Source organism: Tubulanus polymorphus, chromosome 11 (assembly GCF_964204645.1).
Source record: "Tubulanus polymorphus chromosome 11, tnTubPoly1.2, whole genome shotgun sequence".
Classification (NCBI taxonomy): Eukaryota; Metazoa; Nemertea; class Palaeonemertea; order Tubulaniformes; family Tubulanidae; genus Tubulanus; species Tubulanus polymorphus.
Window position 1 is genome coordinate 1,365,026 of NC_134035.1, and position 19,478 is coordinate 1,384,503.

The following is a 19,478-nucleotide window of genomic DNA, read 5'->3' on the forward strand; positions in this document are numbered from 1 at the left end:
ATTCGCCTCCAATGTTGGGTTCGAATCCCAGCGAATCGTCGGGCCGCGCTGGACGATCCGGCGCGCAGTTTACTAGCTTTAGAGCGGTTACAAGAGTGACTTATTAACAGCACGTGTGAGATAATCCCCTTCCTTAATCCTTCGACCAAATTTCGTAATTAGTGATTTTTAACGGCGAAAAACCAAAGTTGACACGAACACCTGAAAATGTTATGAAACTTATTACCAGCTGACCACTTTCACCTTTTCAAATTGGAAAGAAACTTTTCACCTGTATGAGTGCAATAATAAGCCACAACGCCAAATAAAACCCTTCCGAACAGAAATGATAAATTAAAATTCGAGATTTGAGTTTTATCAAATTTATTTCGACAATATCAACAATCATTCATAAATGATTTATCTTTTCATTTGCACAAAATAACCTAAAAGTCAACGGATTCTATATAAGTATTTCAACAACAATCTGTTGGACTCATTTCATAACGGTTTTATTTCCGTGTTTCTAATAACGTTCCCAATGATTACAATTATTCAAAATAACTGAGCACAAAAAATAGTCGTCCTTGCATCGAGATATTTCTGAATTAGATTCCGGGACCCAGTTCCACAGTTGTGAGTTAGAGTTAACTCTGAGTTAAAGTTAGTTCATTTTCAATGTTTTAAACCAGGGTCGAATCTTAACTCAGAACTGTGGAACTGGGTCCGAGTGTTTATTTTTAACCAATGCATAGTTTATTGATGCGCGGTAATCCCTGCTTAATCCGTTTGATCATTTGAGACGGACAGAAATTAATCCGGTTTATAGGAATTTAGGGCGGAAAGTCATATCGTATATACACAGGGTTTCTACTGATGGGTCATTCCTGAATATAAGGAGTTTTTAAGAAAGGAAATTTCAAATTTTGAGGAAGCCTCTTCATCACTTTCATATCCCAATTAGTGGCACCAAATTAAACCATTAATTTGGCGGTTTCGTAAGCAAATCTTTATCCTAGTCAGTATAAGACCAAGTCAGTAAACACAAATTTGGTGCTGACTGTATGATTAGGTGACGATGAGGTCACCGTAAATTATATCCCGACCAGAACGAAATCCTGATTCAATTCATCTGGATTAAGCGGGTTTGACTGCGCGCACCGACTAATTTAACCTGTTTTTAACATTCCAGATATCAAGCCGTGACATTTACTAAATATTACGTTATTGAGCAATAATCGAAATTTACACAAAAATTCAACTCAGCAAACGATGATTTTGTTCGCAGTACGGACGGCCACAACAGGAGTTCTCTGTCATTTTGAACCTCAATGAAATCGTTCACTTCTAATTTCCTAATCGTTCCCTCCCTGTGGCCTAAGATGCATATATTCAAGACTTCTCTCGACACAAAATATTTGACACTTAGATTTAGAAATTCACATGCGTTTTGTAATAAACCGCCGATGAAATCTCGAGTGACAATTAGCACATTTACACAACATTCTATATGTACAATTTGTGAGATCTACCACAAGCTACTGAAACACGCAACAGGGCTACATTTTTCAAAGCCGTGTATTAACCCTTTCAGTGTGTCTACATCATAGTGCGGTGTATTAATCAGTCAGTGATGGACTTTGCTTGTACACTGCATAGCGGTGTATTGATGTAATTAGTTATTATTGCTAATGAAAGATGGCAGCACCTGCCAAACACAGTTAAATGTTAGTATTTAACAATACATCGCTTGCTTTTGACTCAGCGATTACTCTGTATCTCGATGTATAGATATTAGTAATTGTCTCTACTGAAAGATGGCAGCACCTGTCAAAACATAGTGATATTAGTCACTAACGATACACCGCACTGCTGTACACGCATTATAGTGGTTTGCCTGATATATGACGCACTGGGATGGAATTTTTCAAATTACATCTAGCACTTCAGGTTGAGAATTAGTCGGCAATGAAAGGGTTAATCTATCCCTGGTTCTACCTTCTTATTGTGCTATCTGAAATACAGTAGCAGTCGTTCAGATGAAATAAACACTGCTTTGGAAAATGTAACCATTGGAAAGGCTATCGCACATATGACAACATTTGTCTATCTATGTGTATCAAAGGAAAACCGACAATCGAAAGAAAAACTACTGGCATACAAGACAGTTTCAACTCATCAAATACTAGGAGCCATTTTCGAAACCATTTTGAATAAGGCTTATTTGAGTTGAGATACAGTAACTCATTTAGTTCTTCTTTCGATTGCAGGCTTTTCTTTTGATTAAAAACATCTTTAAATATTCATCATTTGATTCGCAATATTATTATCTAACCACTTTTTATAGTAAATAAACTTCATCCTATATGAAACACGTAATAAATGCCTACATTATGCAGGTTTCACTTGTGTGACGCGACGGTCTTTTTTGCATAAATAAATCTATTATTATATCTACATCCGGTGAGTAAAATAATACATCACAAATCGGAGGTTCGCGGCGGAGTCGATCGAGACTCCAACTCAAAACGCATCTTTAATATTCAATATTTGATCAAAAATTTGTTGTCGTCTTATCTAGAAAATAATAATGTCATGATTTCAACATTTTACGCAACGACGAACACGAAAAAATATAAACATTTATCAATTCGTTCTATATAGAAAAATAATTCAAAGCGTTATCGACACATTTCTACTGGGTTTAAGTCTCGTTTAGCGTTTTAGGCAACCTAATAAGATATCACTTTAGCAATTACGCTTAACTCACAATTCAACTCAAATAAAGCGTCTTCGGCAAAAAAGGTTTTAGCACATATCAAGCTGAGCACTTACATAAAGCTTCTGAAGCCTCGATTGTCATTATGAGGAAAGTTAGTTATATCAAGTTGAAGAGAAAATTCGACTAATTTTAGATGAGTGATTTTTTTTACAAAAGGTGTAAATTACGATGCGGCAGGTCCCGTTTCAAGAAGTTGATCACCGTATTCGTTAGTCACTTATTGACTTATCATAATACAACTTTCAGTGTTCTCCGCATGGGGTTTTAGAGGGGCAGCAGCCACCTGCGTCATTTTACAGTCACCCCTGCGAAAATCAGCCAAAAAATGTTTAAAATTCGCATGAGTTGATGTTAATGTTATATATCACAGCTTACAATGACAAACAGCGATCTACATCAGTGAGATGATAGTAAGTGACATCAAGCAGCAGGATTCGGTTCCACAATAGTGAATAAGAGCTAACTCAAGAGTTAAAATCAATTTTCGAGTCAAATCTTAACTCACAACTGCGGAACTGGGTCCGGATTACTCCACAATCTAGCTTCATTTTCATCATGCTTTTGATGAGACCCCAAACCCCTACTGAAAGCATTCAGCATTGAGAATGTTACACTAAATAATGAATGAAACGCCCCAATAATCCCAGCATATTGAAAACACTGACTTCATGAAACAGATCCTTCTAATACTTATCAAAATATAATGTACCTATATAGATATAAGGAAACCCGACACATAGAGCCCCGCCCAGTTCTCAGATTGAGTAAAACTATAGTTTCACAGTTCTGGGGCGAATTGCTCAAAAGTTGTTAAAAGATAAGCATTTGATAAATACTATCGTAACAATGTATTTTGAATTGTCACTATGTCAAATATCCACGGGTTAAATCTAACCAACTATTGAACAAATGCCGCCCCTGTTCCACAGTTCTGGGTCCAGTTGCTCAAAAGTTGGTTAGAGTTAACCATCGGATGAATACCATAGTAACAATGAACTTTCAATTGTCACTATGTCAACTGCTGCCGGATATGCCCATGTCGTGAATTAAACTCGATTTAAGAATTAAGTTCAACTCGATTTCACATTTCACAAAAACCGGGTTCAGATGTTAATACACATGAAACATCGATTTGATTCACATACGTTTGAAATTTCACCATCGAAGATACAATGATATGATTTGAAAACGATATCGGCGGCAACTGATAACTGAACACCACCGCGAGTATTACAGGATCTAGCCTCAGAGCTGCCTAAACCAATACAACGCAGTATAAAACCGAAAATCTCTCCGAAGCGACTCGAGGCTAGACCTGACTCTGATAACGCGCACAAACATGCTCGCAACGCTAAATAGTGTTTACCGCTATTTCACGTAGTTCGTAAAAACACTAAACAACGGTCACGGTCGACGCCGGGTAGTAGTCCAAAGCTGCAGACGCCTCCGTCGTTAGATTCAAACACGTCGTATTAACGAGAAAACATTTATTGGCACGCTCGTTAAAAATACAGCAGCCGATAACGATCGACACTTGAACGTTCGTTCTCCGCGTTTAAGACATCGTTCAATCAGAAACCTTCGACGTTTTTCTCTTCTCTTTAAAGTAAAAATCTTACCACTTCGGATCCGATCCGTTTTTTATAAATCCGCTAACGCGTATATATGAGACAGGCGCGAAATATATACCTAGTAGTAGTGTCTCGTTCACGACCTACAGAGGATTATACAGCGAATGACCTTCACTTCGCCGCCGAATCCTTGTCATCGTCGTCGCTATCGTCGTCTTCCTCCTGCATTAGTTTTTTCGCTAGTTGTATCGCGTGGAATTCGTTGTAGTGATCTTTTCGTTTCGCTTCGAACGACTTTCGATGAACTGAGAAAAAAAATCGGAGGAAAGTTCGTTATTGAAGATGAATTGTGAAAATTAACACCCGGTACTTGTCAACGTAGAACGGGTCGACACAGTACTGGTCAACGTAGAACAGGTTAACACAGACAGTACTGGTCAACACAGTACTGATCAACACAGAACAGGTCAACAGAGTACTGATCAAAATGGTACTGGTCAACACAGTACTGGTCAACACAGAACAAGTCAACAGAGTACTGATCAAAATGGTACTGGTCAACACAGTACTGGTCAACACAGAACAGGTCAACAGAGTACTGGTCAAAATGGTACTGGTCAACAGAGTACTGGTCAACAGAGTGCTGATCTTACCTCGCTTTTCTTCTGTTTCCTCCTCGCTTTCATCATCTTCATCATCGTCATCATCATCAAAATTATGACGGAAAACTTTTGCATCAGTTCCTTCTTGTAACCTAGAAATTGAACGCCAGAAGACATTAAACATTTTATTGGGGTCATTCCTGAACGTAAAATGTCCAAGCTGAGGTTGGTTCCAGGTGAACCAGGGCTTGTTCTAGGATGAGGAGGATGGCTCCATCAGTCTATATGGGGTGGTTCCAGGGATAAGAGGTTGTTCTAGGATGAGAGGATGGTTCCAGACTAAGAAGGGTGGTTCCAGGCTGCAGACATGTAGCCTATAGGCTTAATACTGGGACTTACTTCTCAGCGACTGAGGCTGGATTGAGAGGCTCTTTTTTCTCGATACTGAGCCGGCGTTTAGGCTTATCCGCGTGAACACACTCGTCGCTGCTATCTGCGTCTTTATAATAACTGTACGGCGTTTTAGGTTCCTCGATTTTCATGTGTCCGTAATCTTTATCGGCGGGATGATGAGTCGCCAGGATGTTCATCTCGTCCCATTTCATTTTCATCTCTTTATCACCGTGGTGACGATGACTACAACAATCGAATAGTGTTATCATCAATTATTGGGCTTTAAAACCCTTTCAGTGCGGTATATTAATCGATGATGGATGTTGCTAGTACACCGCATTACGGTGTATTGATGTTATTAGTATTTAGTTTTTATCTCTTTTGGAAGATGGCAGCACCTGTCAAAGACAGTAAACTATAACTAATAATACACCGCACCGCAGTGTAGACGTGCTATGTGCGAGTTATTCAACACACTGGGTGAGACACTGATATATATTTTTAAACGGACGACACCAGCTATATTTACGACGTTTCATTCTGATTGGCTGATTAACGTTGCGCGACTTAGAAAATTTGAAGAAAGTGTGGAGAACGGAGTTAGAGAAAATAGCAGATAGAACTAGACTCGAACCCTAAACTTTAAACAAGACTAAAAGGTGTTAGAAGACAGGAGCGAACCGAGAGAATCACCAGATCACATCATCATAGTCATCACCTTCTCTCTTACCCGGCAGCGGTTGTTGTATGACATGGTTGAGCTGGTGGCTCTGGAGTATCAAAACTGGAAGAATTCTTCAATATCCCTTTGAGGGATTTGTTTTTTGCCGTTGCAGTCGTCGAAGTCGAAGCCATTTGTCAATATTTTTGACCAGGGCTAAATCGCAATTTGGGTAATGTTTTAGAGCCTAGACAAAATAAATTCAATTTACTATATTATTGAATCCACTGGTTGGGTTCGAGTCCCACATGTGAGATAGGTTTGTTTCTTTTTGTTTGTTTGTTTTTGGCTTAAGGTCTCTTGGAAATTGTTATCCCGAGACAAAAAATTCGGATTCCGCAGACTCTTGTACTCCTTTTCTAATTTATGTAAAACAACAAAGTTATTGAATTGGATTGCATTGACAGATCGATCAATCACTTCCGGGTTTAAAAAAACTTTTTTCCTGCCCCCAGGATTTAGCTGTTAAAGTATCTGTGTGTGCAGAATTGCAAGAACCCGTCATCGCTGTCGCTGTGGAGAGAATTATTCGGTTCTTCTTCCCCAGACCCCAGGACAAGACTCCAAATCGCTGCTTCAACATTTTTCAGTTTCTCTACTAGGTCGGGTACTCACTACGACTTTTTTACGTATAATAAAAGTCCAAAAACATCATGAAAACTGTCGGTGGTAATTTGAAGATCCTGACCCTGAATTGTTGGGGTTTATTTGTGCCGTTTGTTTGTCAAAAACGACGGGAACGTATGACGGCGATAGCGGCTCGCCTGTCCGAGGGCGAACACGATATCGTCATGTTGCAGGAAGTCTGGTCTCAGTCCGATTACGAGATGTTATGTAAGCGAATAACACCGGCGTACGCGTATACGCATTACTTCCACAGTAACTTCATCGGCTCGGGAACGTGCGTGTTTTCCAAATACCCGATCTACGAGACGTTTTATCACCGTTACCCGGTGAACGGTCACGCGCATCGGATCCAGCACGGCGACTGGTACGGCGGGAAGGGCGTCGGATTGTGCAAGATCGTCTACAATGGCGTGCGAATAAACCTGTACGTAACGCACCTTCATGCGGAGTATTCGACGAGTAACGATGAGTACCTGGCGCACCGCGTCGTGCAGGCGTTCGATATGAGTCAGTTCGTTAAAACGACGAGCGAGACGTGCGACGTCGTCATCGCCGGCGGTGATTTCAACAGTCGCCCGACCGACTGCGGATACTCGCTGCTCGTTACTAACGCCTCGTTAAAAGACGCGTGGTTGAATCAACGCGAGACGCCCTCTGGTGGCGGCGAGACGTCGGACACGCCCTCGAACCCGTTCACCTGCAAGAAACATCTGATGGATTTCCCGCTCGGTGAACGCCTCGATTACTTGATGTACCGCGCGAACGCGAGTTTCAGCGTGGACTGCGCGCGTTGCTATCTGACGATGGGTCGCGTACCGCGCGAACAGTTCTCCTACTCCGATCACGAGGGGGTCGCCGCCGAGTTGGAGATCAAACGGAACATCACGGCGATGGGCGCCGAAATCGACTTCGAAAAGCGTAAAGAACATTTGAATCGAGCGTTGAGAATCGTGCAAAGCGGATTCGTTCAGTGTAAAAACGAACGGCTGTATTTCGCGGTTTATTTCGTAGTGGCGTGCGCCGTGTTGGCGATGCTCGGTTTTACGAGCGCTCCATATGGTCTAGCGATCGTTTGCGGCGTCTTGCGGGTATATTTCACGTTGTTGATGGCGTACGCCGCGTGGGTCGTGCTCATTATTAAACCGGCCGAAGAGAACGCCTTGTGGAATGCCAAAAAAGACATGTCGAATCTGATCGCGCAGGAAAAACTTTTATCGCAATTCTGAAGTTTGTCTCAATGTTTGGTTCCGCTGGAAATGGAATAATTATAGGTAGTTGGAAAAGTTTACCGGGACAGAACAATTCTCGGATCCTTCTAGGAACATAATAATTGCGGAGATGTGTAACAAGCATTTCTACGTTATTGGAAAAGTTAACTGTGAAGGAACAATCCTCTTGACTTCTCAGGAACAGATTGATTCCAAAAATGTGGAACACTGGAAAAATGTGGAAAATCTTGAATTGTTATTTTATTGAATCTATGTGTTGTAATAAACTGGATAGGTAATTTATTTTTGCTGTGAAAACTTTTGATTCATATATATATTTATTTAGCTATTTTAATATATTTATAAATAATTATTGATGTGTAGAACGGCTGATATATATATATATATATATTTGTCAGCGTTGTTTTGTGATAATGTAGGTGCACCAGACATATCTTCTCTTTTTGTCTTTGGATTTTTTTTCCGGTGACTGTAATTTGTATTGCTAGCACATTGTTGATTATTTCAAAATTGATTATTTCATGAAATCGAAATAAAGATCTCTAGAATCAAATTGCCTTATTGTTGGTTGTCATAACGATTGTTAGTTTAAGAGCAGACACTCGCATTCTTTCTTTCTTCATTGCCGCTACTGTGGAAACCTCTACCATCCGAGTAATTATCCTGTGTGCAGGTTTTGTTGTTTGATCAGTTGAGGAACACTTCAGCATTTCTGAGCACTGGTTTTCCGAATGGTTTTGAACCATGGTTGCAACCTGTTCCATCCTTAACTACAAGCGCAAAGATAAGGACTGGTTGATTGATTGAGTTTAATAGACTAGACACTCATGTACCAAGGGGTTTAGGCTATTGGGTAGCCAAAGAAAAAAAGGCATTTCAGTGATTTTTAGCGCATTATTTTGATTGCAAGTCTATAAAACTGTCATGTTGGGTTTGAGAATGATGACGGCGATAAGAAAATGAATAACCAATAGAAAAAATTGAATGCGGTAAAAAGAATATTGTTACGGGTATTTTTAGAAATGGTTTGGTCGACTCAATGTTTCAATATTGTTATAACTAACAAGCACTAATAAAGTTTGATTTGAATTTCTATAAAATTCTGTTAATCGGTTTCGCGCGGTATTCAGTGCGTTCAAAATGGCAGCCTCCATGAAAAAGAAAGATGCGGCTCTGTCGGGCGCAGCGGCTGAAGAAAGCGATCAACTCATATTTAAACCGCTGTAAGTACGCTTAAAAGTTGTCAATAATTCCCGAGCCGAGTTTGAGTCTATTTTCGAGTGGATGTTTTGATTGGACGCGACGAAATTCTGAGATAAATACCCGGTAGGTAGGCCTGTGTGCTAATTACCGAAATAAACCGTTTCATGGTTGGTTTATTAGGGTCTCACAACAAATTTGTAATAGGATGGCGCTGGTTGACTTTTAATAGGAGCATTTGTATGTGTTGTGTGTAAGGGGCGCGATACTGTCTATTAATTTAACTGCATTGAAAATTAGCACTTTCTTATGTTCCATCTTTTAAGGGGTTCCGGACAAGAAGTTGGACGATCATGTCACATTCTCGAGTTCAAGGGCAAGAAAATCCTGGTAAGATTTTCCAAAGAATACCTCAGTCTGATATTGGGTCGAAAGTAGTGTGTGTATTCATTATTGTGGTTAGGTTTAGGATTATTGTGATGTTAAGCGACTATAACGCGCACTATTTCAACTTAAATTCTGACATCGGCTGAATAAATCAACTCTCATCCATTATTCATTAATCATTGAGAATTCACACTTAATAAATCTCATTTCTTTTTTCAGTTGGATTGCGGGATCCATCCTGGATTATCCGGTTTAGAAGCGTTGCCGTTCTTCGACGAACTGAATCCCGATGAGATCGACTTGCTGCTTATAAGCCAGTAAGTTTGATATCTATTTCACCGAAAAATAAGTGACAATTTGATTGGTTTGTGACTGGGGTACCGACAGGGTAGAGTGAATATTGGACAATTTACGGGCTCGTCTGTTTGGGATTTGAGAGCATATCAGGTGGCCTAGCTCTGCCAGTTTTGGTGGTACATACCCGATACAAAGTCTTCTTATAAGGACCAGAAAGGAATGACAGTCGAACTGAAACATCGTTTTTTAATCCATTTTATACTGTATGGAAAGATTGCAAAAAGGTCTTAATCGAAAGGGCTTGAATAAAGAAAAGTGACTCCATGATTTGAAAGCAATTTCAATGCAGACTTTTTTGCAATCCTTCAATACAGCTACTGCAACAAGCGAAATTGTTCAACCAAATTTACAGATTAGAAAACTGGAAGATTAGGAGAAAATTGAGATCAAAGATAATGACCTAATCTCGATCGGTAATGTCTGACATCTTAGTGGCAAGAAGGGCCTGATATTTTAGAAATAATTCATCGTAATTTATCTGATATTATTTTCCAGTTTTCACTTGGATCATTGCGGAGCTCTGCCGTGGTTCCTCAATAAAACGGCGTTTAAAGGCAGAGTATTCATGACTCACGCGACGAAAGCTATTTATCGATGGCTTCTCTCAGATTTCGTCAAAGTCAGGTGAGTCCGTTGTTGAACTAATACTTTGTTTGTCACTTATTTGGAACGTATTGAGAAATGTTGAGATAGTGTAGTCTTTTACTGAACTGTTATAGAGGCTCTGAGCCCTACTGGGTGCAGTTTCATGTGAAAACTCAGCGTCCCACTGAAGGTGTGGCAGAGGTTAGGCTAAACAAAAATGATACCTTGTTTCTCCTCAGCGGCCGGGTCATTTTAGTAAAATATGATAAAATTTGTAAACAGTCCATTTCTATAGCGGCCGGGTCTGTTATGGTAAAATTGATCACGATTTTAAAAAAAGTAATGTATAGGGTAGATAGGCGGCCGGCCGGGTCAACATTTAAGCTCAGCAGAGCGGAGAAACAAGGTATCAATTTTTTTGGCCTTATCGACATTTCATTTTCTTTCAGCAATATATCTACGGAGCAAATGCTCTACGCGGAAACCGACATCGAAGTCAGCATGGATAAAATCGAAACGATCAACTTCCATCAGGAGATGGACGTGAACGGTATCAAGTTCTGGTGCTATAACGCCGGCCACGTGCTCGGAGCCGCCATGTTCATGATCGAAATCGCCGGCGTCAAGATTCTATACACGGGTGATTTCAGTCGTTTAGAAGATCGTCATCTAATGGCCGCCGAAATACCGAACGTGAAACCGGATGTCCTCGTTATCGTGAGTGATTGCCTTTTGTTTCAGGATCCCTGCGACTCTTTGATTCCTACAAAACTACTAAACAGAATTGCTTTAAAATGTCACTCAAAATCCTTTATTTTGAGCAAAAACTCGTTCAATTGTGACAATAGGCAATTAGAAATTTTTGTCTAGTTTGTAGTTGTACTAGTAAACCCCCTAATAATCGATACAGTTCGGACCTGGATTTTTTGTTACCCAATTTGGTGGTTACCAAATTAGAAACTGAGTTTAGTAGTCTATAGAAAGGATGCTATCAAAACCACTGAATTAATGATTTACTGAGGTAAACAGTACTGATTTAGGAGGAGTCTAGTGTAACTAGGATATGAAAATGATGCGGAGACTTCCTCAAAATTTGGAATTTTCCTTAAAACTCCTTATATCTAGTAATGACCCAGACCTTATTTTTACGACCTTCATTTCTCTTGAGTTCTCAACGGAATTACTCTCGCTGTAGGAGTCGACGTACGGAACTCACATCCACGAAAAACGCGAAGAACGCGAAGGTCGTTTTACCGGATTGGTTCACGATATCGTCAACAGAGGGGGTCGATGTCTCATACCCGTGTTCGCTCTCGGTCGAGCTCAAGAGTTACTACTTATCTTAGGTAGGTGATCGAAATATTCATGCAATAAACTGCACGTGCAAATTGCTTTCGGAATATCATGTACTCCTCTTAATAAGTTTATTAGTAGATATATACATCAGCCATGCCATCAGTGAGGGGTTGATTGATTTGACAGGGTGGACCACTGACCTGGAAAACTCAGATAAAATCTGAGAAAACTCTAGGAATTTGACATATTTCACTCAGGGATTTTGTATAATGCTATTGACCATATGTTCTATCAATAACTATCAATGAAAAATGAATGAATTGTGTAAAAGAAATAAACCCATAAATTTCTCTGATTCACTCGGGGAATTTTGTGTAATCACATGGAAAAATACGAGGGTTTGTAAATGGGCGGAAAGTGGCCATGCTGTGCAATTAGAAAAAGCATTTGTTTTTGATCTTCAAATAGGGATCTTATTTGATTGATTTGTACTATAGTTATGTAGCATCCCCTACAACAAAAAAAACGACACCTGCAACGAAACGCGATGTTTCATATTGAAATGCTATTGTTTTTTAGACGAATATTGGTCGAATCACCCGGAGTTACACGAGATACCGATTTACTACGCGTCGTCGTTAGCGAAGAAATGTATGAGCGTCTACCAGACGTATATTGGCGCGATGAACGAGAAAATCCGGCGTCAAATCGCGATCAGTAATCCGTTCGTGTTTAAACATATCTCTAATCTGAAGGTTCGTTCGCATCGACTACGTATGGATCCGGGACCAGCTGCTCAAAAGCAAGGGCAGATTTTTGGGGGGAGTCAAGTGACAAGTTAACCAGTGAAAATTGCAAGTTCATTGTTAATATGGTATTTATCCAATGGTTTAGGTTAACTGTTACCAACTTTTGAGCAACTGACTCCTGGCATATTTCATCCTAAGCTGGTTTTAAATAGAGTATGACATGAGGACAAGTTTATTCTAAGCCCCTTCGATTTTAGAATTTTTGCATCAAAGTAAAAACTTCTTATACGTTATACGAATGTAATATTCAATTCTTCTCGTTGAACAGAGTATGGAACATTTTGAAGATATCGGCCCGTCAGTAGTGATGGCTAGTCCTGGAATGATGCAGAGTGGTTTATCGAGAGAGCTGTTCGAAGCGTGGTGTACTGATAAACGTAACGGTGTTATCATAGCCGGTTACTGCGTAGAGGGAACGCTGGCCAAGGTGAGTAAGAATTCAGAAACGGGCCACGAGCAAACTCAATTCATCGTCGATTGAACTAAACCTCTGGGGCCGGTTGCATAGTCATTGCTTAGACTTAAGACCAGTCTAAGACCAACTTAGTTCTATAGCCAATCTAACAACTTAAGACCAACCTTAAGATTTAAGACCACTTTTTGACTTAAGTCACAATTGTGCAACTGGGCCCTGGACTCAGTTCCACCGTGGTGAGTCAAGATTTGACTCAGAGTTACCTCATTAAAATTGAACTGATTTCAACTCAGAGTTAACTCTAACTCACAACTGTTGGAACTGGATCCTGGTAACTACTTAACTGTTCAAAGGATTTTGGCAGAGTCTCTGCAGTGTTCAATTGATGTAGTGAATTTGCACTCTGCTTTATAATCTTTTAAAACGAGCATTTATTATGCACTGAAGATTATTTATTACGATTTTTGATCATTGGAATAATACACTTTTGATTATTCGAGATGTAACATGATTTTGCAGATGATTTTGTCGGAGCCGAATGAAATTGTGACGATGGGCGGACAGAAACTACCGATGAAATGTTCCGTGGATTACATTTCATTTTCGGCGCATACGGATTATCAACAAACGAGTGAATTCATCAGAGTTCTTAAACCACCTCATATCGTAAGTTTATACATCAAAGACAACTAGGCGAATCTTGATATAGAACAGGGTGTCGCCACTGACCTGGAGTCAGAAAAAAAATCAGAGAAAATGCAGGGAATTTGACAAATTTATAGTTATGATATACATTTAACCGCGATAAGGAAAAAAAGAAATTATACCTTGTGTCTCCTAATCTGCTGGGTCACTTCATCAGTTCATCTTTGCCGGGTCTGTAATGGTTAGCTTTTTTTGGTTAGATTTAAAAAAAGTTATGTACAGGGTAGATAGATGACCAGTCGCGTCAACTTTTAAGCTCAACAGAAATGAGAAACCAGGTATCAATTTATCTACTTCTTAAGACTGGGTCTTGCACAGTCCATTAAATGTTGGGCTCGATAAACCAATTCAAAAAAGCGTTGGGCCCGATTTACTGATTCAATTCATGCGTATTTATTACAGATTTTAGTTCACGGAGAAGCGAATGAAATGGGTCGATTGAAGTCGGCGTTATTGCGCGAGTACGAAGACGACGCTGAAACAGTCAATGTCTATAATCCACGCAACTGTCAACCCGTCTGCCTGCATTTCAGAGGCGAAAAAATGGCCAAGGTACAATCCAACTGAATTTGGATTCCAAATAATTTTCGACATTCTTCGTTTCGATAACATGGACTGAGGTATTCGTCCTTATTCCTTGACTTTCACTATTTTAAGGTCGTCGGTCGGTTGGCGGCGAAAAAACCGGTGAAAGATGGCAAAGTGTCGGGTATTCTCGTGAAACGGAATTTCAATTATCACATCTTGGATCCCTCAGATTTACCGAGTACGTAATACACGCGAAGCCGCGAAGAAAAGGTGACTGATCTGATTGAAATCTAATGATAAGATCCCCAATGATTCTTTTCAGACTATACGAATCTAGCGATGAGCACTGTAACTCAACAGCAGAGTATCGTTTATACGGGCACTGCGGCGTTGTTACAGTTCTATTTACAACAACTAGCCGGAGATGTGGAAGGAATGGAAATGCCGGAAAAAACGGTGTTCCGAGTTTTCAAATCGGTCAACTGCATCGTCGAAAAAAAGATGGTCATTTTAGAGGTAGATGTATTTTAATCATGCATTCAAATTGTGTAAAACTTATGATAAAACATTATAGCCGTGGTTGTGACAATAATATGTGAAGAATCCCGCAGTAATCATGAAAAAATGATACCAAAGTCCAAAAATGTTTTATTGAGCTATTGGTTTAGTCAATGTTTTGACTATATTCTATATACTATGTTTTGAAATATTTCCCATAAGTTGTTATCATTAATTAATTTATTGTGGGATTTTATTCATTCCTGAAGATACTTAAAGATTATAGTCGAAATGTTGAATCAACGACTATCGCTAGGACAAAGAAACATTTTCGCACATTATATTATATTATTATTGTGGGATTCTCTCCATCTTTTCTAAAACTATTCAGTGTTTATTGGTTTTAATGAATGTTTGATGTTTTTACAGTGGATTGCGAACCCGGTGAACGATATGTACGCGGACGCTGTGTTGGCGTGCGTTCTTAAGGCTGAAACAGATATTCACCCGAGAAGAGGTAAATACATAGTAAAACCTCCCTATTAGTGAACGCCTCCCTTAATGAACGCTAACATCAATACCTGACTGCGAGACTGATATATCGCAGTCTCAGTTATTCGAAGTTGATAAGTGAGCCCACAAATGATGATGTTTTAATAGATTTATTTCTTTCACTAAATAGATTTATTTCTTTAAATGAATCATTTTCGTTCCTCTGATGATGAAATTAGATGAATAGATATATTGAAACGTCATCAATTGTGGGCTCAGCAATCACATCAGTACCTCCTTAAATACTCTTTACCACAGGCGTTGGCTATAGAGAAGATTTACAACTCAAACAAAAACACTTGTTCCCTTCATTTAAGAATTTTTTACATAGTTACGGCACCTTTTGTTGTAGCAGTCATTACACAAAGATTATTGCCCTAGACAAATAGTGCAGTACTGAAATGGTTAATATTCATATTGATTAATACTATCAAAATATTTACTTCTGTCATTAAACACCTTTTATATTGTCTTGTAGCGTTGCCAGCCGTTGTAACAGTGGATAAAATGCATTTCAAGGAATGTTTACGCGAAATGTTGAACGAGATGTTCGGTAAAGACTGCATCGGTAAACTGATTAAAGGTGATAAGATGACGGTCACCGTCGATAAGAAAATAGCTACGATTAACATCGATTCGTTGGTAAGTCAGGGAGTTAACAGTAAACATGCCTCTTATCCTTACATCACTGCTCCGGATCCGACTTGAGGGACCTAGCTAATTTTAAGGGTAGACCTGTATAGAGTGAACCCTGGTGAAACGCCACCCCTGCCAATTGCCAGGTTTTCCTAAATCACCGATTTGGGCAGTTTATCAGCCAGACAAGCCAAGTACCCGTCCTACAAACACCTCTATTCTAACTGAACTGAATTACATTCAGCTGAGATATGTATAGAAATTGGTTTTCATTGACAAGCAACTGTCTTATCCAATTGAAGAATAGTAACCCACGAATCAGAGAAAAACTGTTCAAGTATTTTGATGTTTTAACTAGACAACTGATGTTTTTACCTAAATTCAACAAGCCATTTTCAAGACATTTTTTTAAATTTGCTCATAGCAATTGAGTTGAAAATCAAAGTCGTCTAATAGTTTTTCTTTCAATGGTGGGTTTCAATTGTTCAATTGAATTAGACAGTTGCTCATCAATCAAAATTCAGTTCAGCTATACATTCATTTCAGTCGAGTTCAGTCTGTAGAGAACAAAGAGAGCCTACATCCGTAAAAGATGTCTCATTGGTGATCACCCTTTCCCTTGAAGAAGGATGAAGAAGGATGTCCGCATCCAGACAACATCCCTCCCCTGGCCTCAATCTTGGACTTTTTCATGGACAGCCCCTAAGCTTCATCTTATGCGTAGACTTCATGGTTCAGTGTTGATGATTCTGATTGTGCGATAAACGCACGTTCACCTGACTGAATCCATCAATGTTTTCTTTTTATAGGAAGTAAAATGTGATGAAGACGACACGTTGCAGCAGATGATTCAAACAGCGGTACAGAAACTGCATACAGCGATTACACCGATCAGATCATAATCAACCTCTCTCCCTCGCCACTCTCTCCCCTCTCTACACGAAGCAATCTTCTTGGAGAGCGTTTTGTAGATAAATGTGTAATGTTTTATTTGAGGAGGTAGTAGATTATGATGATCATGATTCTGTCTGATATTTTGTATGTGTAAATATTATATTTTGTACATAAATGAAAAATATTGAAAGTGAATAAAAAGATCTTCACTGCATTTACATTTATGGGTTTTGCGTTGATTAGATTTTGCGTTACTGGCTACGGTTCTGCTGTTATCTTTGGAACAAGGAATTATCCGATACTAAATACATAAAATATCTTGGTGAAGATCTTTATATTCGCGTAATTTAGATATTTAAATGACGCTGACAATGTCGACGGTGGATGCGGTTGCTGCGGCAACGTTAAGATGGTAACGATGATGATGATTATTTAACCGAGGAGGAAGAACATGAATTTATTAAAGCGCTTTTTCTAATGATTTTAATGAGGTTTAATATTGAATTTAGACAACCGAGTTTCTTAGGTCATTATTTCTCCCTGCCCTAGTAGAGTTTATATACAAATTTCCGAAAGGGTTTATTTATGAGGATTTGGTGGATGTTAGGCTCCCCCTTCCTTCTCCATTCAGATTAGATATTTTTGAAATTTACATTTTTCTTATTGACACTTACGTTTTGTAAAATTTGGTGACTCTTTATTTCACGTATGTTTAGATATTTCAGTCACGGATTTATTTGGAATCTCAACCTGAATTGAGACAATGAATTCTGAGATATTGGTTTCCCCAATGACTCAAATAGACCGCTTTCCCCGTGCATGATGTGAGTTAGTATCTCGGGGTGCATGAACTGTCCTTACGTAGTTGTGACTAATAAACTAATTTCATTAGTAAATGTTTACGCGGTTTCCATGATATGAAGACCTGTGTTGGTATGAATCTTTAACTGAAGTGCTATCGGTCGGTATAATTTATAAATTATTCTAGAATTTAAGAAAAAAAAACAGGCGGTGGCTGATAAATTCGGAAGTAGCTGTTGGGAATCAAGTAATTTATTTCATGGCCTTATTAAAGTTCCTCCACTATATTGTTCAGCTGACTACTGGCGTGTATTCAACCTGGCGGCGGTGGAACCTTTCATAATGTAAACCCATTCAACCATAGAGATACACAATTGCGGGCTTTTCAGAGCTGTTGATATCATTCTGACACGCGCTATTGAATACGTTACTGGCTGACCACGGTGTACACAAGCATAGACCATTCACCTCTGCACACTCACACTGTGAACATGCTACCGTGGATTCTCCTCCTGGCGATCTTCGCTGCGCTCCCGCTCCTGCTCCTGTTCCTGCTTCCTGAGGAACGACGTCTTTATGTTTTATGTGTTACTGTTCGTCTCTGTACTGTCCTGTACTGTTCCGTGTTAATTAATCCGTTCTATTTTTCAGCCATTAACCCGTTTTATTTTTCAGGGCCGATTTCTCTGTCGAATTTCGACGTTTGCTGGAACAAAACTAATGTCCGAAAGCGTCAGCTCTCCTTCGCCGGTCACGTGTCGAGGATGTCAGACAAAGAGTCGGTCAGGAAATTCTGCCCTCTACACGCCCTCATACGGAACACGAAAACCAGGATGACGAGGCCTCACTGCCCCCACCTATCTACAAAGTGTGCTGAGTGATGTCATTGACGGGCATATCTGTGGGATTGCGCGGGATACAAATGGAGCGGTTATACTGGATTGTCACGCTACTAGCATTCATTGTGTCCTTGTGACCACCCGGATGAGGGATGATTCTACTGTCACGCTCTTTGTTTCTGGTATTCTGAGTCGGCTGAGGGATGATTCTACTGTCACGCTCTTTGATTTCTAGTTTGAGTGCTAGTTTTCATTGTGTCCTTGTGATAACCTCGGTCAGTGGATGAAGTCTCTCGTCGGCTTGTGAGTGCTAGTTTCATTGTGTCCTTGTGACAACCTCGGTCAGTGGATGAAGTCTCTTGTCACGCTTTTGGGTGCTAGTTGAGATCCTGAATCTCAACCCGGTCAAGCTGGTTGTACTGCGCTATTTGTGTTTCGTGCAATTTTACAGGTGTGTCAGTTACTGACGTCGCCCAGTACATCCTGCAGTTAGATGGGGAATGTGAGGCGTCGTCATCCTGGTTTTCGCGTTCTGTGTGAGGGCGTGTAGAGGGCAGTATATTCCTGGCTGGCTCATTGTCTGGTGTTCTGGGCATGTGACCGGCAATGGAGAGCTGTAAAGCTTTCGAACATTAGTTTTGTTCCGTACCAGGTTTTCATCGCTCTTCTCTTTTTTTTCATTTCAGGACTCCCAAGATGAAGAAGAAGATGCTGAAGGCGACTACAGAAGATGGCGAAAAAAGAACACTGAACTCAGCAATATTGAAAGTTAAGTTGATACACATGTAAATTACGATGTATGATACAGAAAGGATTGTGTAACTACATAATATCGTTCTTTTACTCATTTCCGGTTAATCCAGAAAGGCCCATTTAAAATCTGCCCACCAGAAGTGCCCACAAAAGACTCCACGTTGAATGAACCAAACACCGAAAGTCCTGCCGCAACCGAACCTGGCAGTCTCATCCTGCATGGCAAAAGGAATGCATACATACATAAAGCTAAGTTGATTTTTCATATCTGGGGTAGAATGCATAGGCACTGGTGAGGAGAGACACGCTGGTCGAGCTC

At 39.9% G+C, this 19,478-nt stretch overlaps 3 protein-coding genes across 3 annotated transcripts; 2 read left to right on the plus strand and 1 right to left on the minus strand.

The window, feature by feature from the left end:
- Nucleotides 1–354: 354 nt before the first annotated feature.
- Nucleotides 355–6,203, minus strand: LOC141912816 (protein phosphatase inhibitor 2-like). Its single transcript, XM_074804222.1, has 4 exons — nucleotides 6,058–6,203; nucleotides 5,334–5,570; nucleotides 4,986–5,086; nucleotides 355–4,637 (listed from the first exon to the last, which is right to left on the minus strand). The coding sequence occupies exons 1-4, from the start codon at nucleotides 6,180–6,182 to the stop codon at nucleotides 4,504–4,506; spliced, it is 597 nt and encodes a 198-aa protein (XP_074660323.1). The 5' UTR covers nucleotides 6,183–6,203; the 3' UTR covers nucleotides 355–4,503.
- Nucleotides 6,204–6,460: 257 nt separating this feature from the next.
- Nucleotides 6,461–8,390, plus strand: LOC141912830 (putative neutral sphingomyelinase). Its single transcript, XM_074804244.1, has one exon. The coding sequence runs from the start codon at nucleotides 6,702–6,704 to the stop codon at nucleotides 7,899–7,901; it is 1,200 nt and encodes a 399-aa protein (XP_074660345.1). The 5' UTR covers nucleotides 6,461–6,701; the 3' UTR covers nucleotides 7,902–8,390.
- Nucleotides 8,391–9,046: 656 nt separating this feature from the next.
- Nucleotides 9,047–16,965, plus strand: LOC141912615 (cleavage and polyadenylation specificity factor subunit 3-like). The gene is made up of 15 exons (XM_074803914.1): nucleotides 9,047–9,127; nucleotides 9,431–9,494; nucleotides 9,711–9,808; nucleotides 10,344–10,472; nucleotides 10,883–11,150; nucleotides 11,629–11,779; nucleotides 12,309–12,484; nucleotides 12,807–12,965; nucleotides 13,473–13,619; nucleotides 14,061–14,210; nucleotides 14,316–14,424; nucleotides 14,509–14,702; nucleotides 15,114–15,201; nucleotides 15,715–15,878; nucleotides 16,682–16,965. Exons 1-15 carry the CDS (start codon nucleotides 9,057–9,059, stop codon nucleotides 16,772–16,774), a joined length of 2,061 nt encoding a protein of 686 aa, XP_074660015.1. The 5' UTR covers nucleotides 9,047–9,056; the 3' UTR covers nucleotides 16,775–16,965.
- Nucleotides 16,966–19,478: the final 2,513 nt, after the last annotated feature.

Excerpts from the sequence above, each read along its gene's own strand:
- LOC141912816 (XM_074804222.1), bottom strand. The coding sequence starts at position 6,182 with ATGGCTTCGACTTCGACGACTGCAACGGCAAAAAACAAATCCCTCAAA. Across the intron at positions 5,571-6,057 it reads CATACAACAACCGCTGCCGG|TCATCGTCACCACGGTGATA; the intron begins GTAAGAGAGAAG and ends CGATTGTTGTAG. Across the intron at positions 5,087-5,333 it reads CCAGCCTCAGTCGCTGAGAA|GTTACAAGAAGGAACTGATG; the intron begins GTAAGTCCCAGT and ends TTCAATTTCTAG.
- LOC141912830 (XM_074804244.1), top strand. The coding sequence starts at position 6,702 with ATGAAAACTGTCGGTGGTAATTTGAAGATCCTGACCCTGAATTGTTGG.
- LOC141912615 (XM_074803914.1), top strand. The coding sequence starts at position 9,057 with ATGAAAAAGAAAGATGCGGCTCTGTCGGGCGCAGCGGCTGAAGAAAGC. Across the intron at positions 9,495-9,710 it reads TCAAGGGCAAGAAAATCCTG|TTGGATTGCGGGATCCATCC; the intron begins GTAAGATTTTCC and ends TTCTTTTTTCAG. Across the intron at positions 11,151-11,628 it reads AACCGGATGTCCTCGTTATC|GAGTCGACGTACGGAACTCA; the intron begins GTGAGTGATTGC and ends CTCTCGCTGTAG.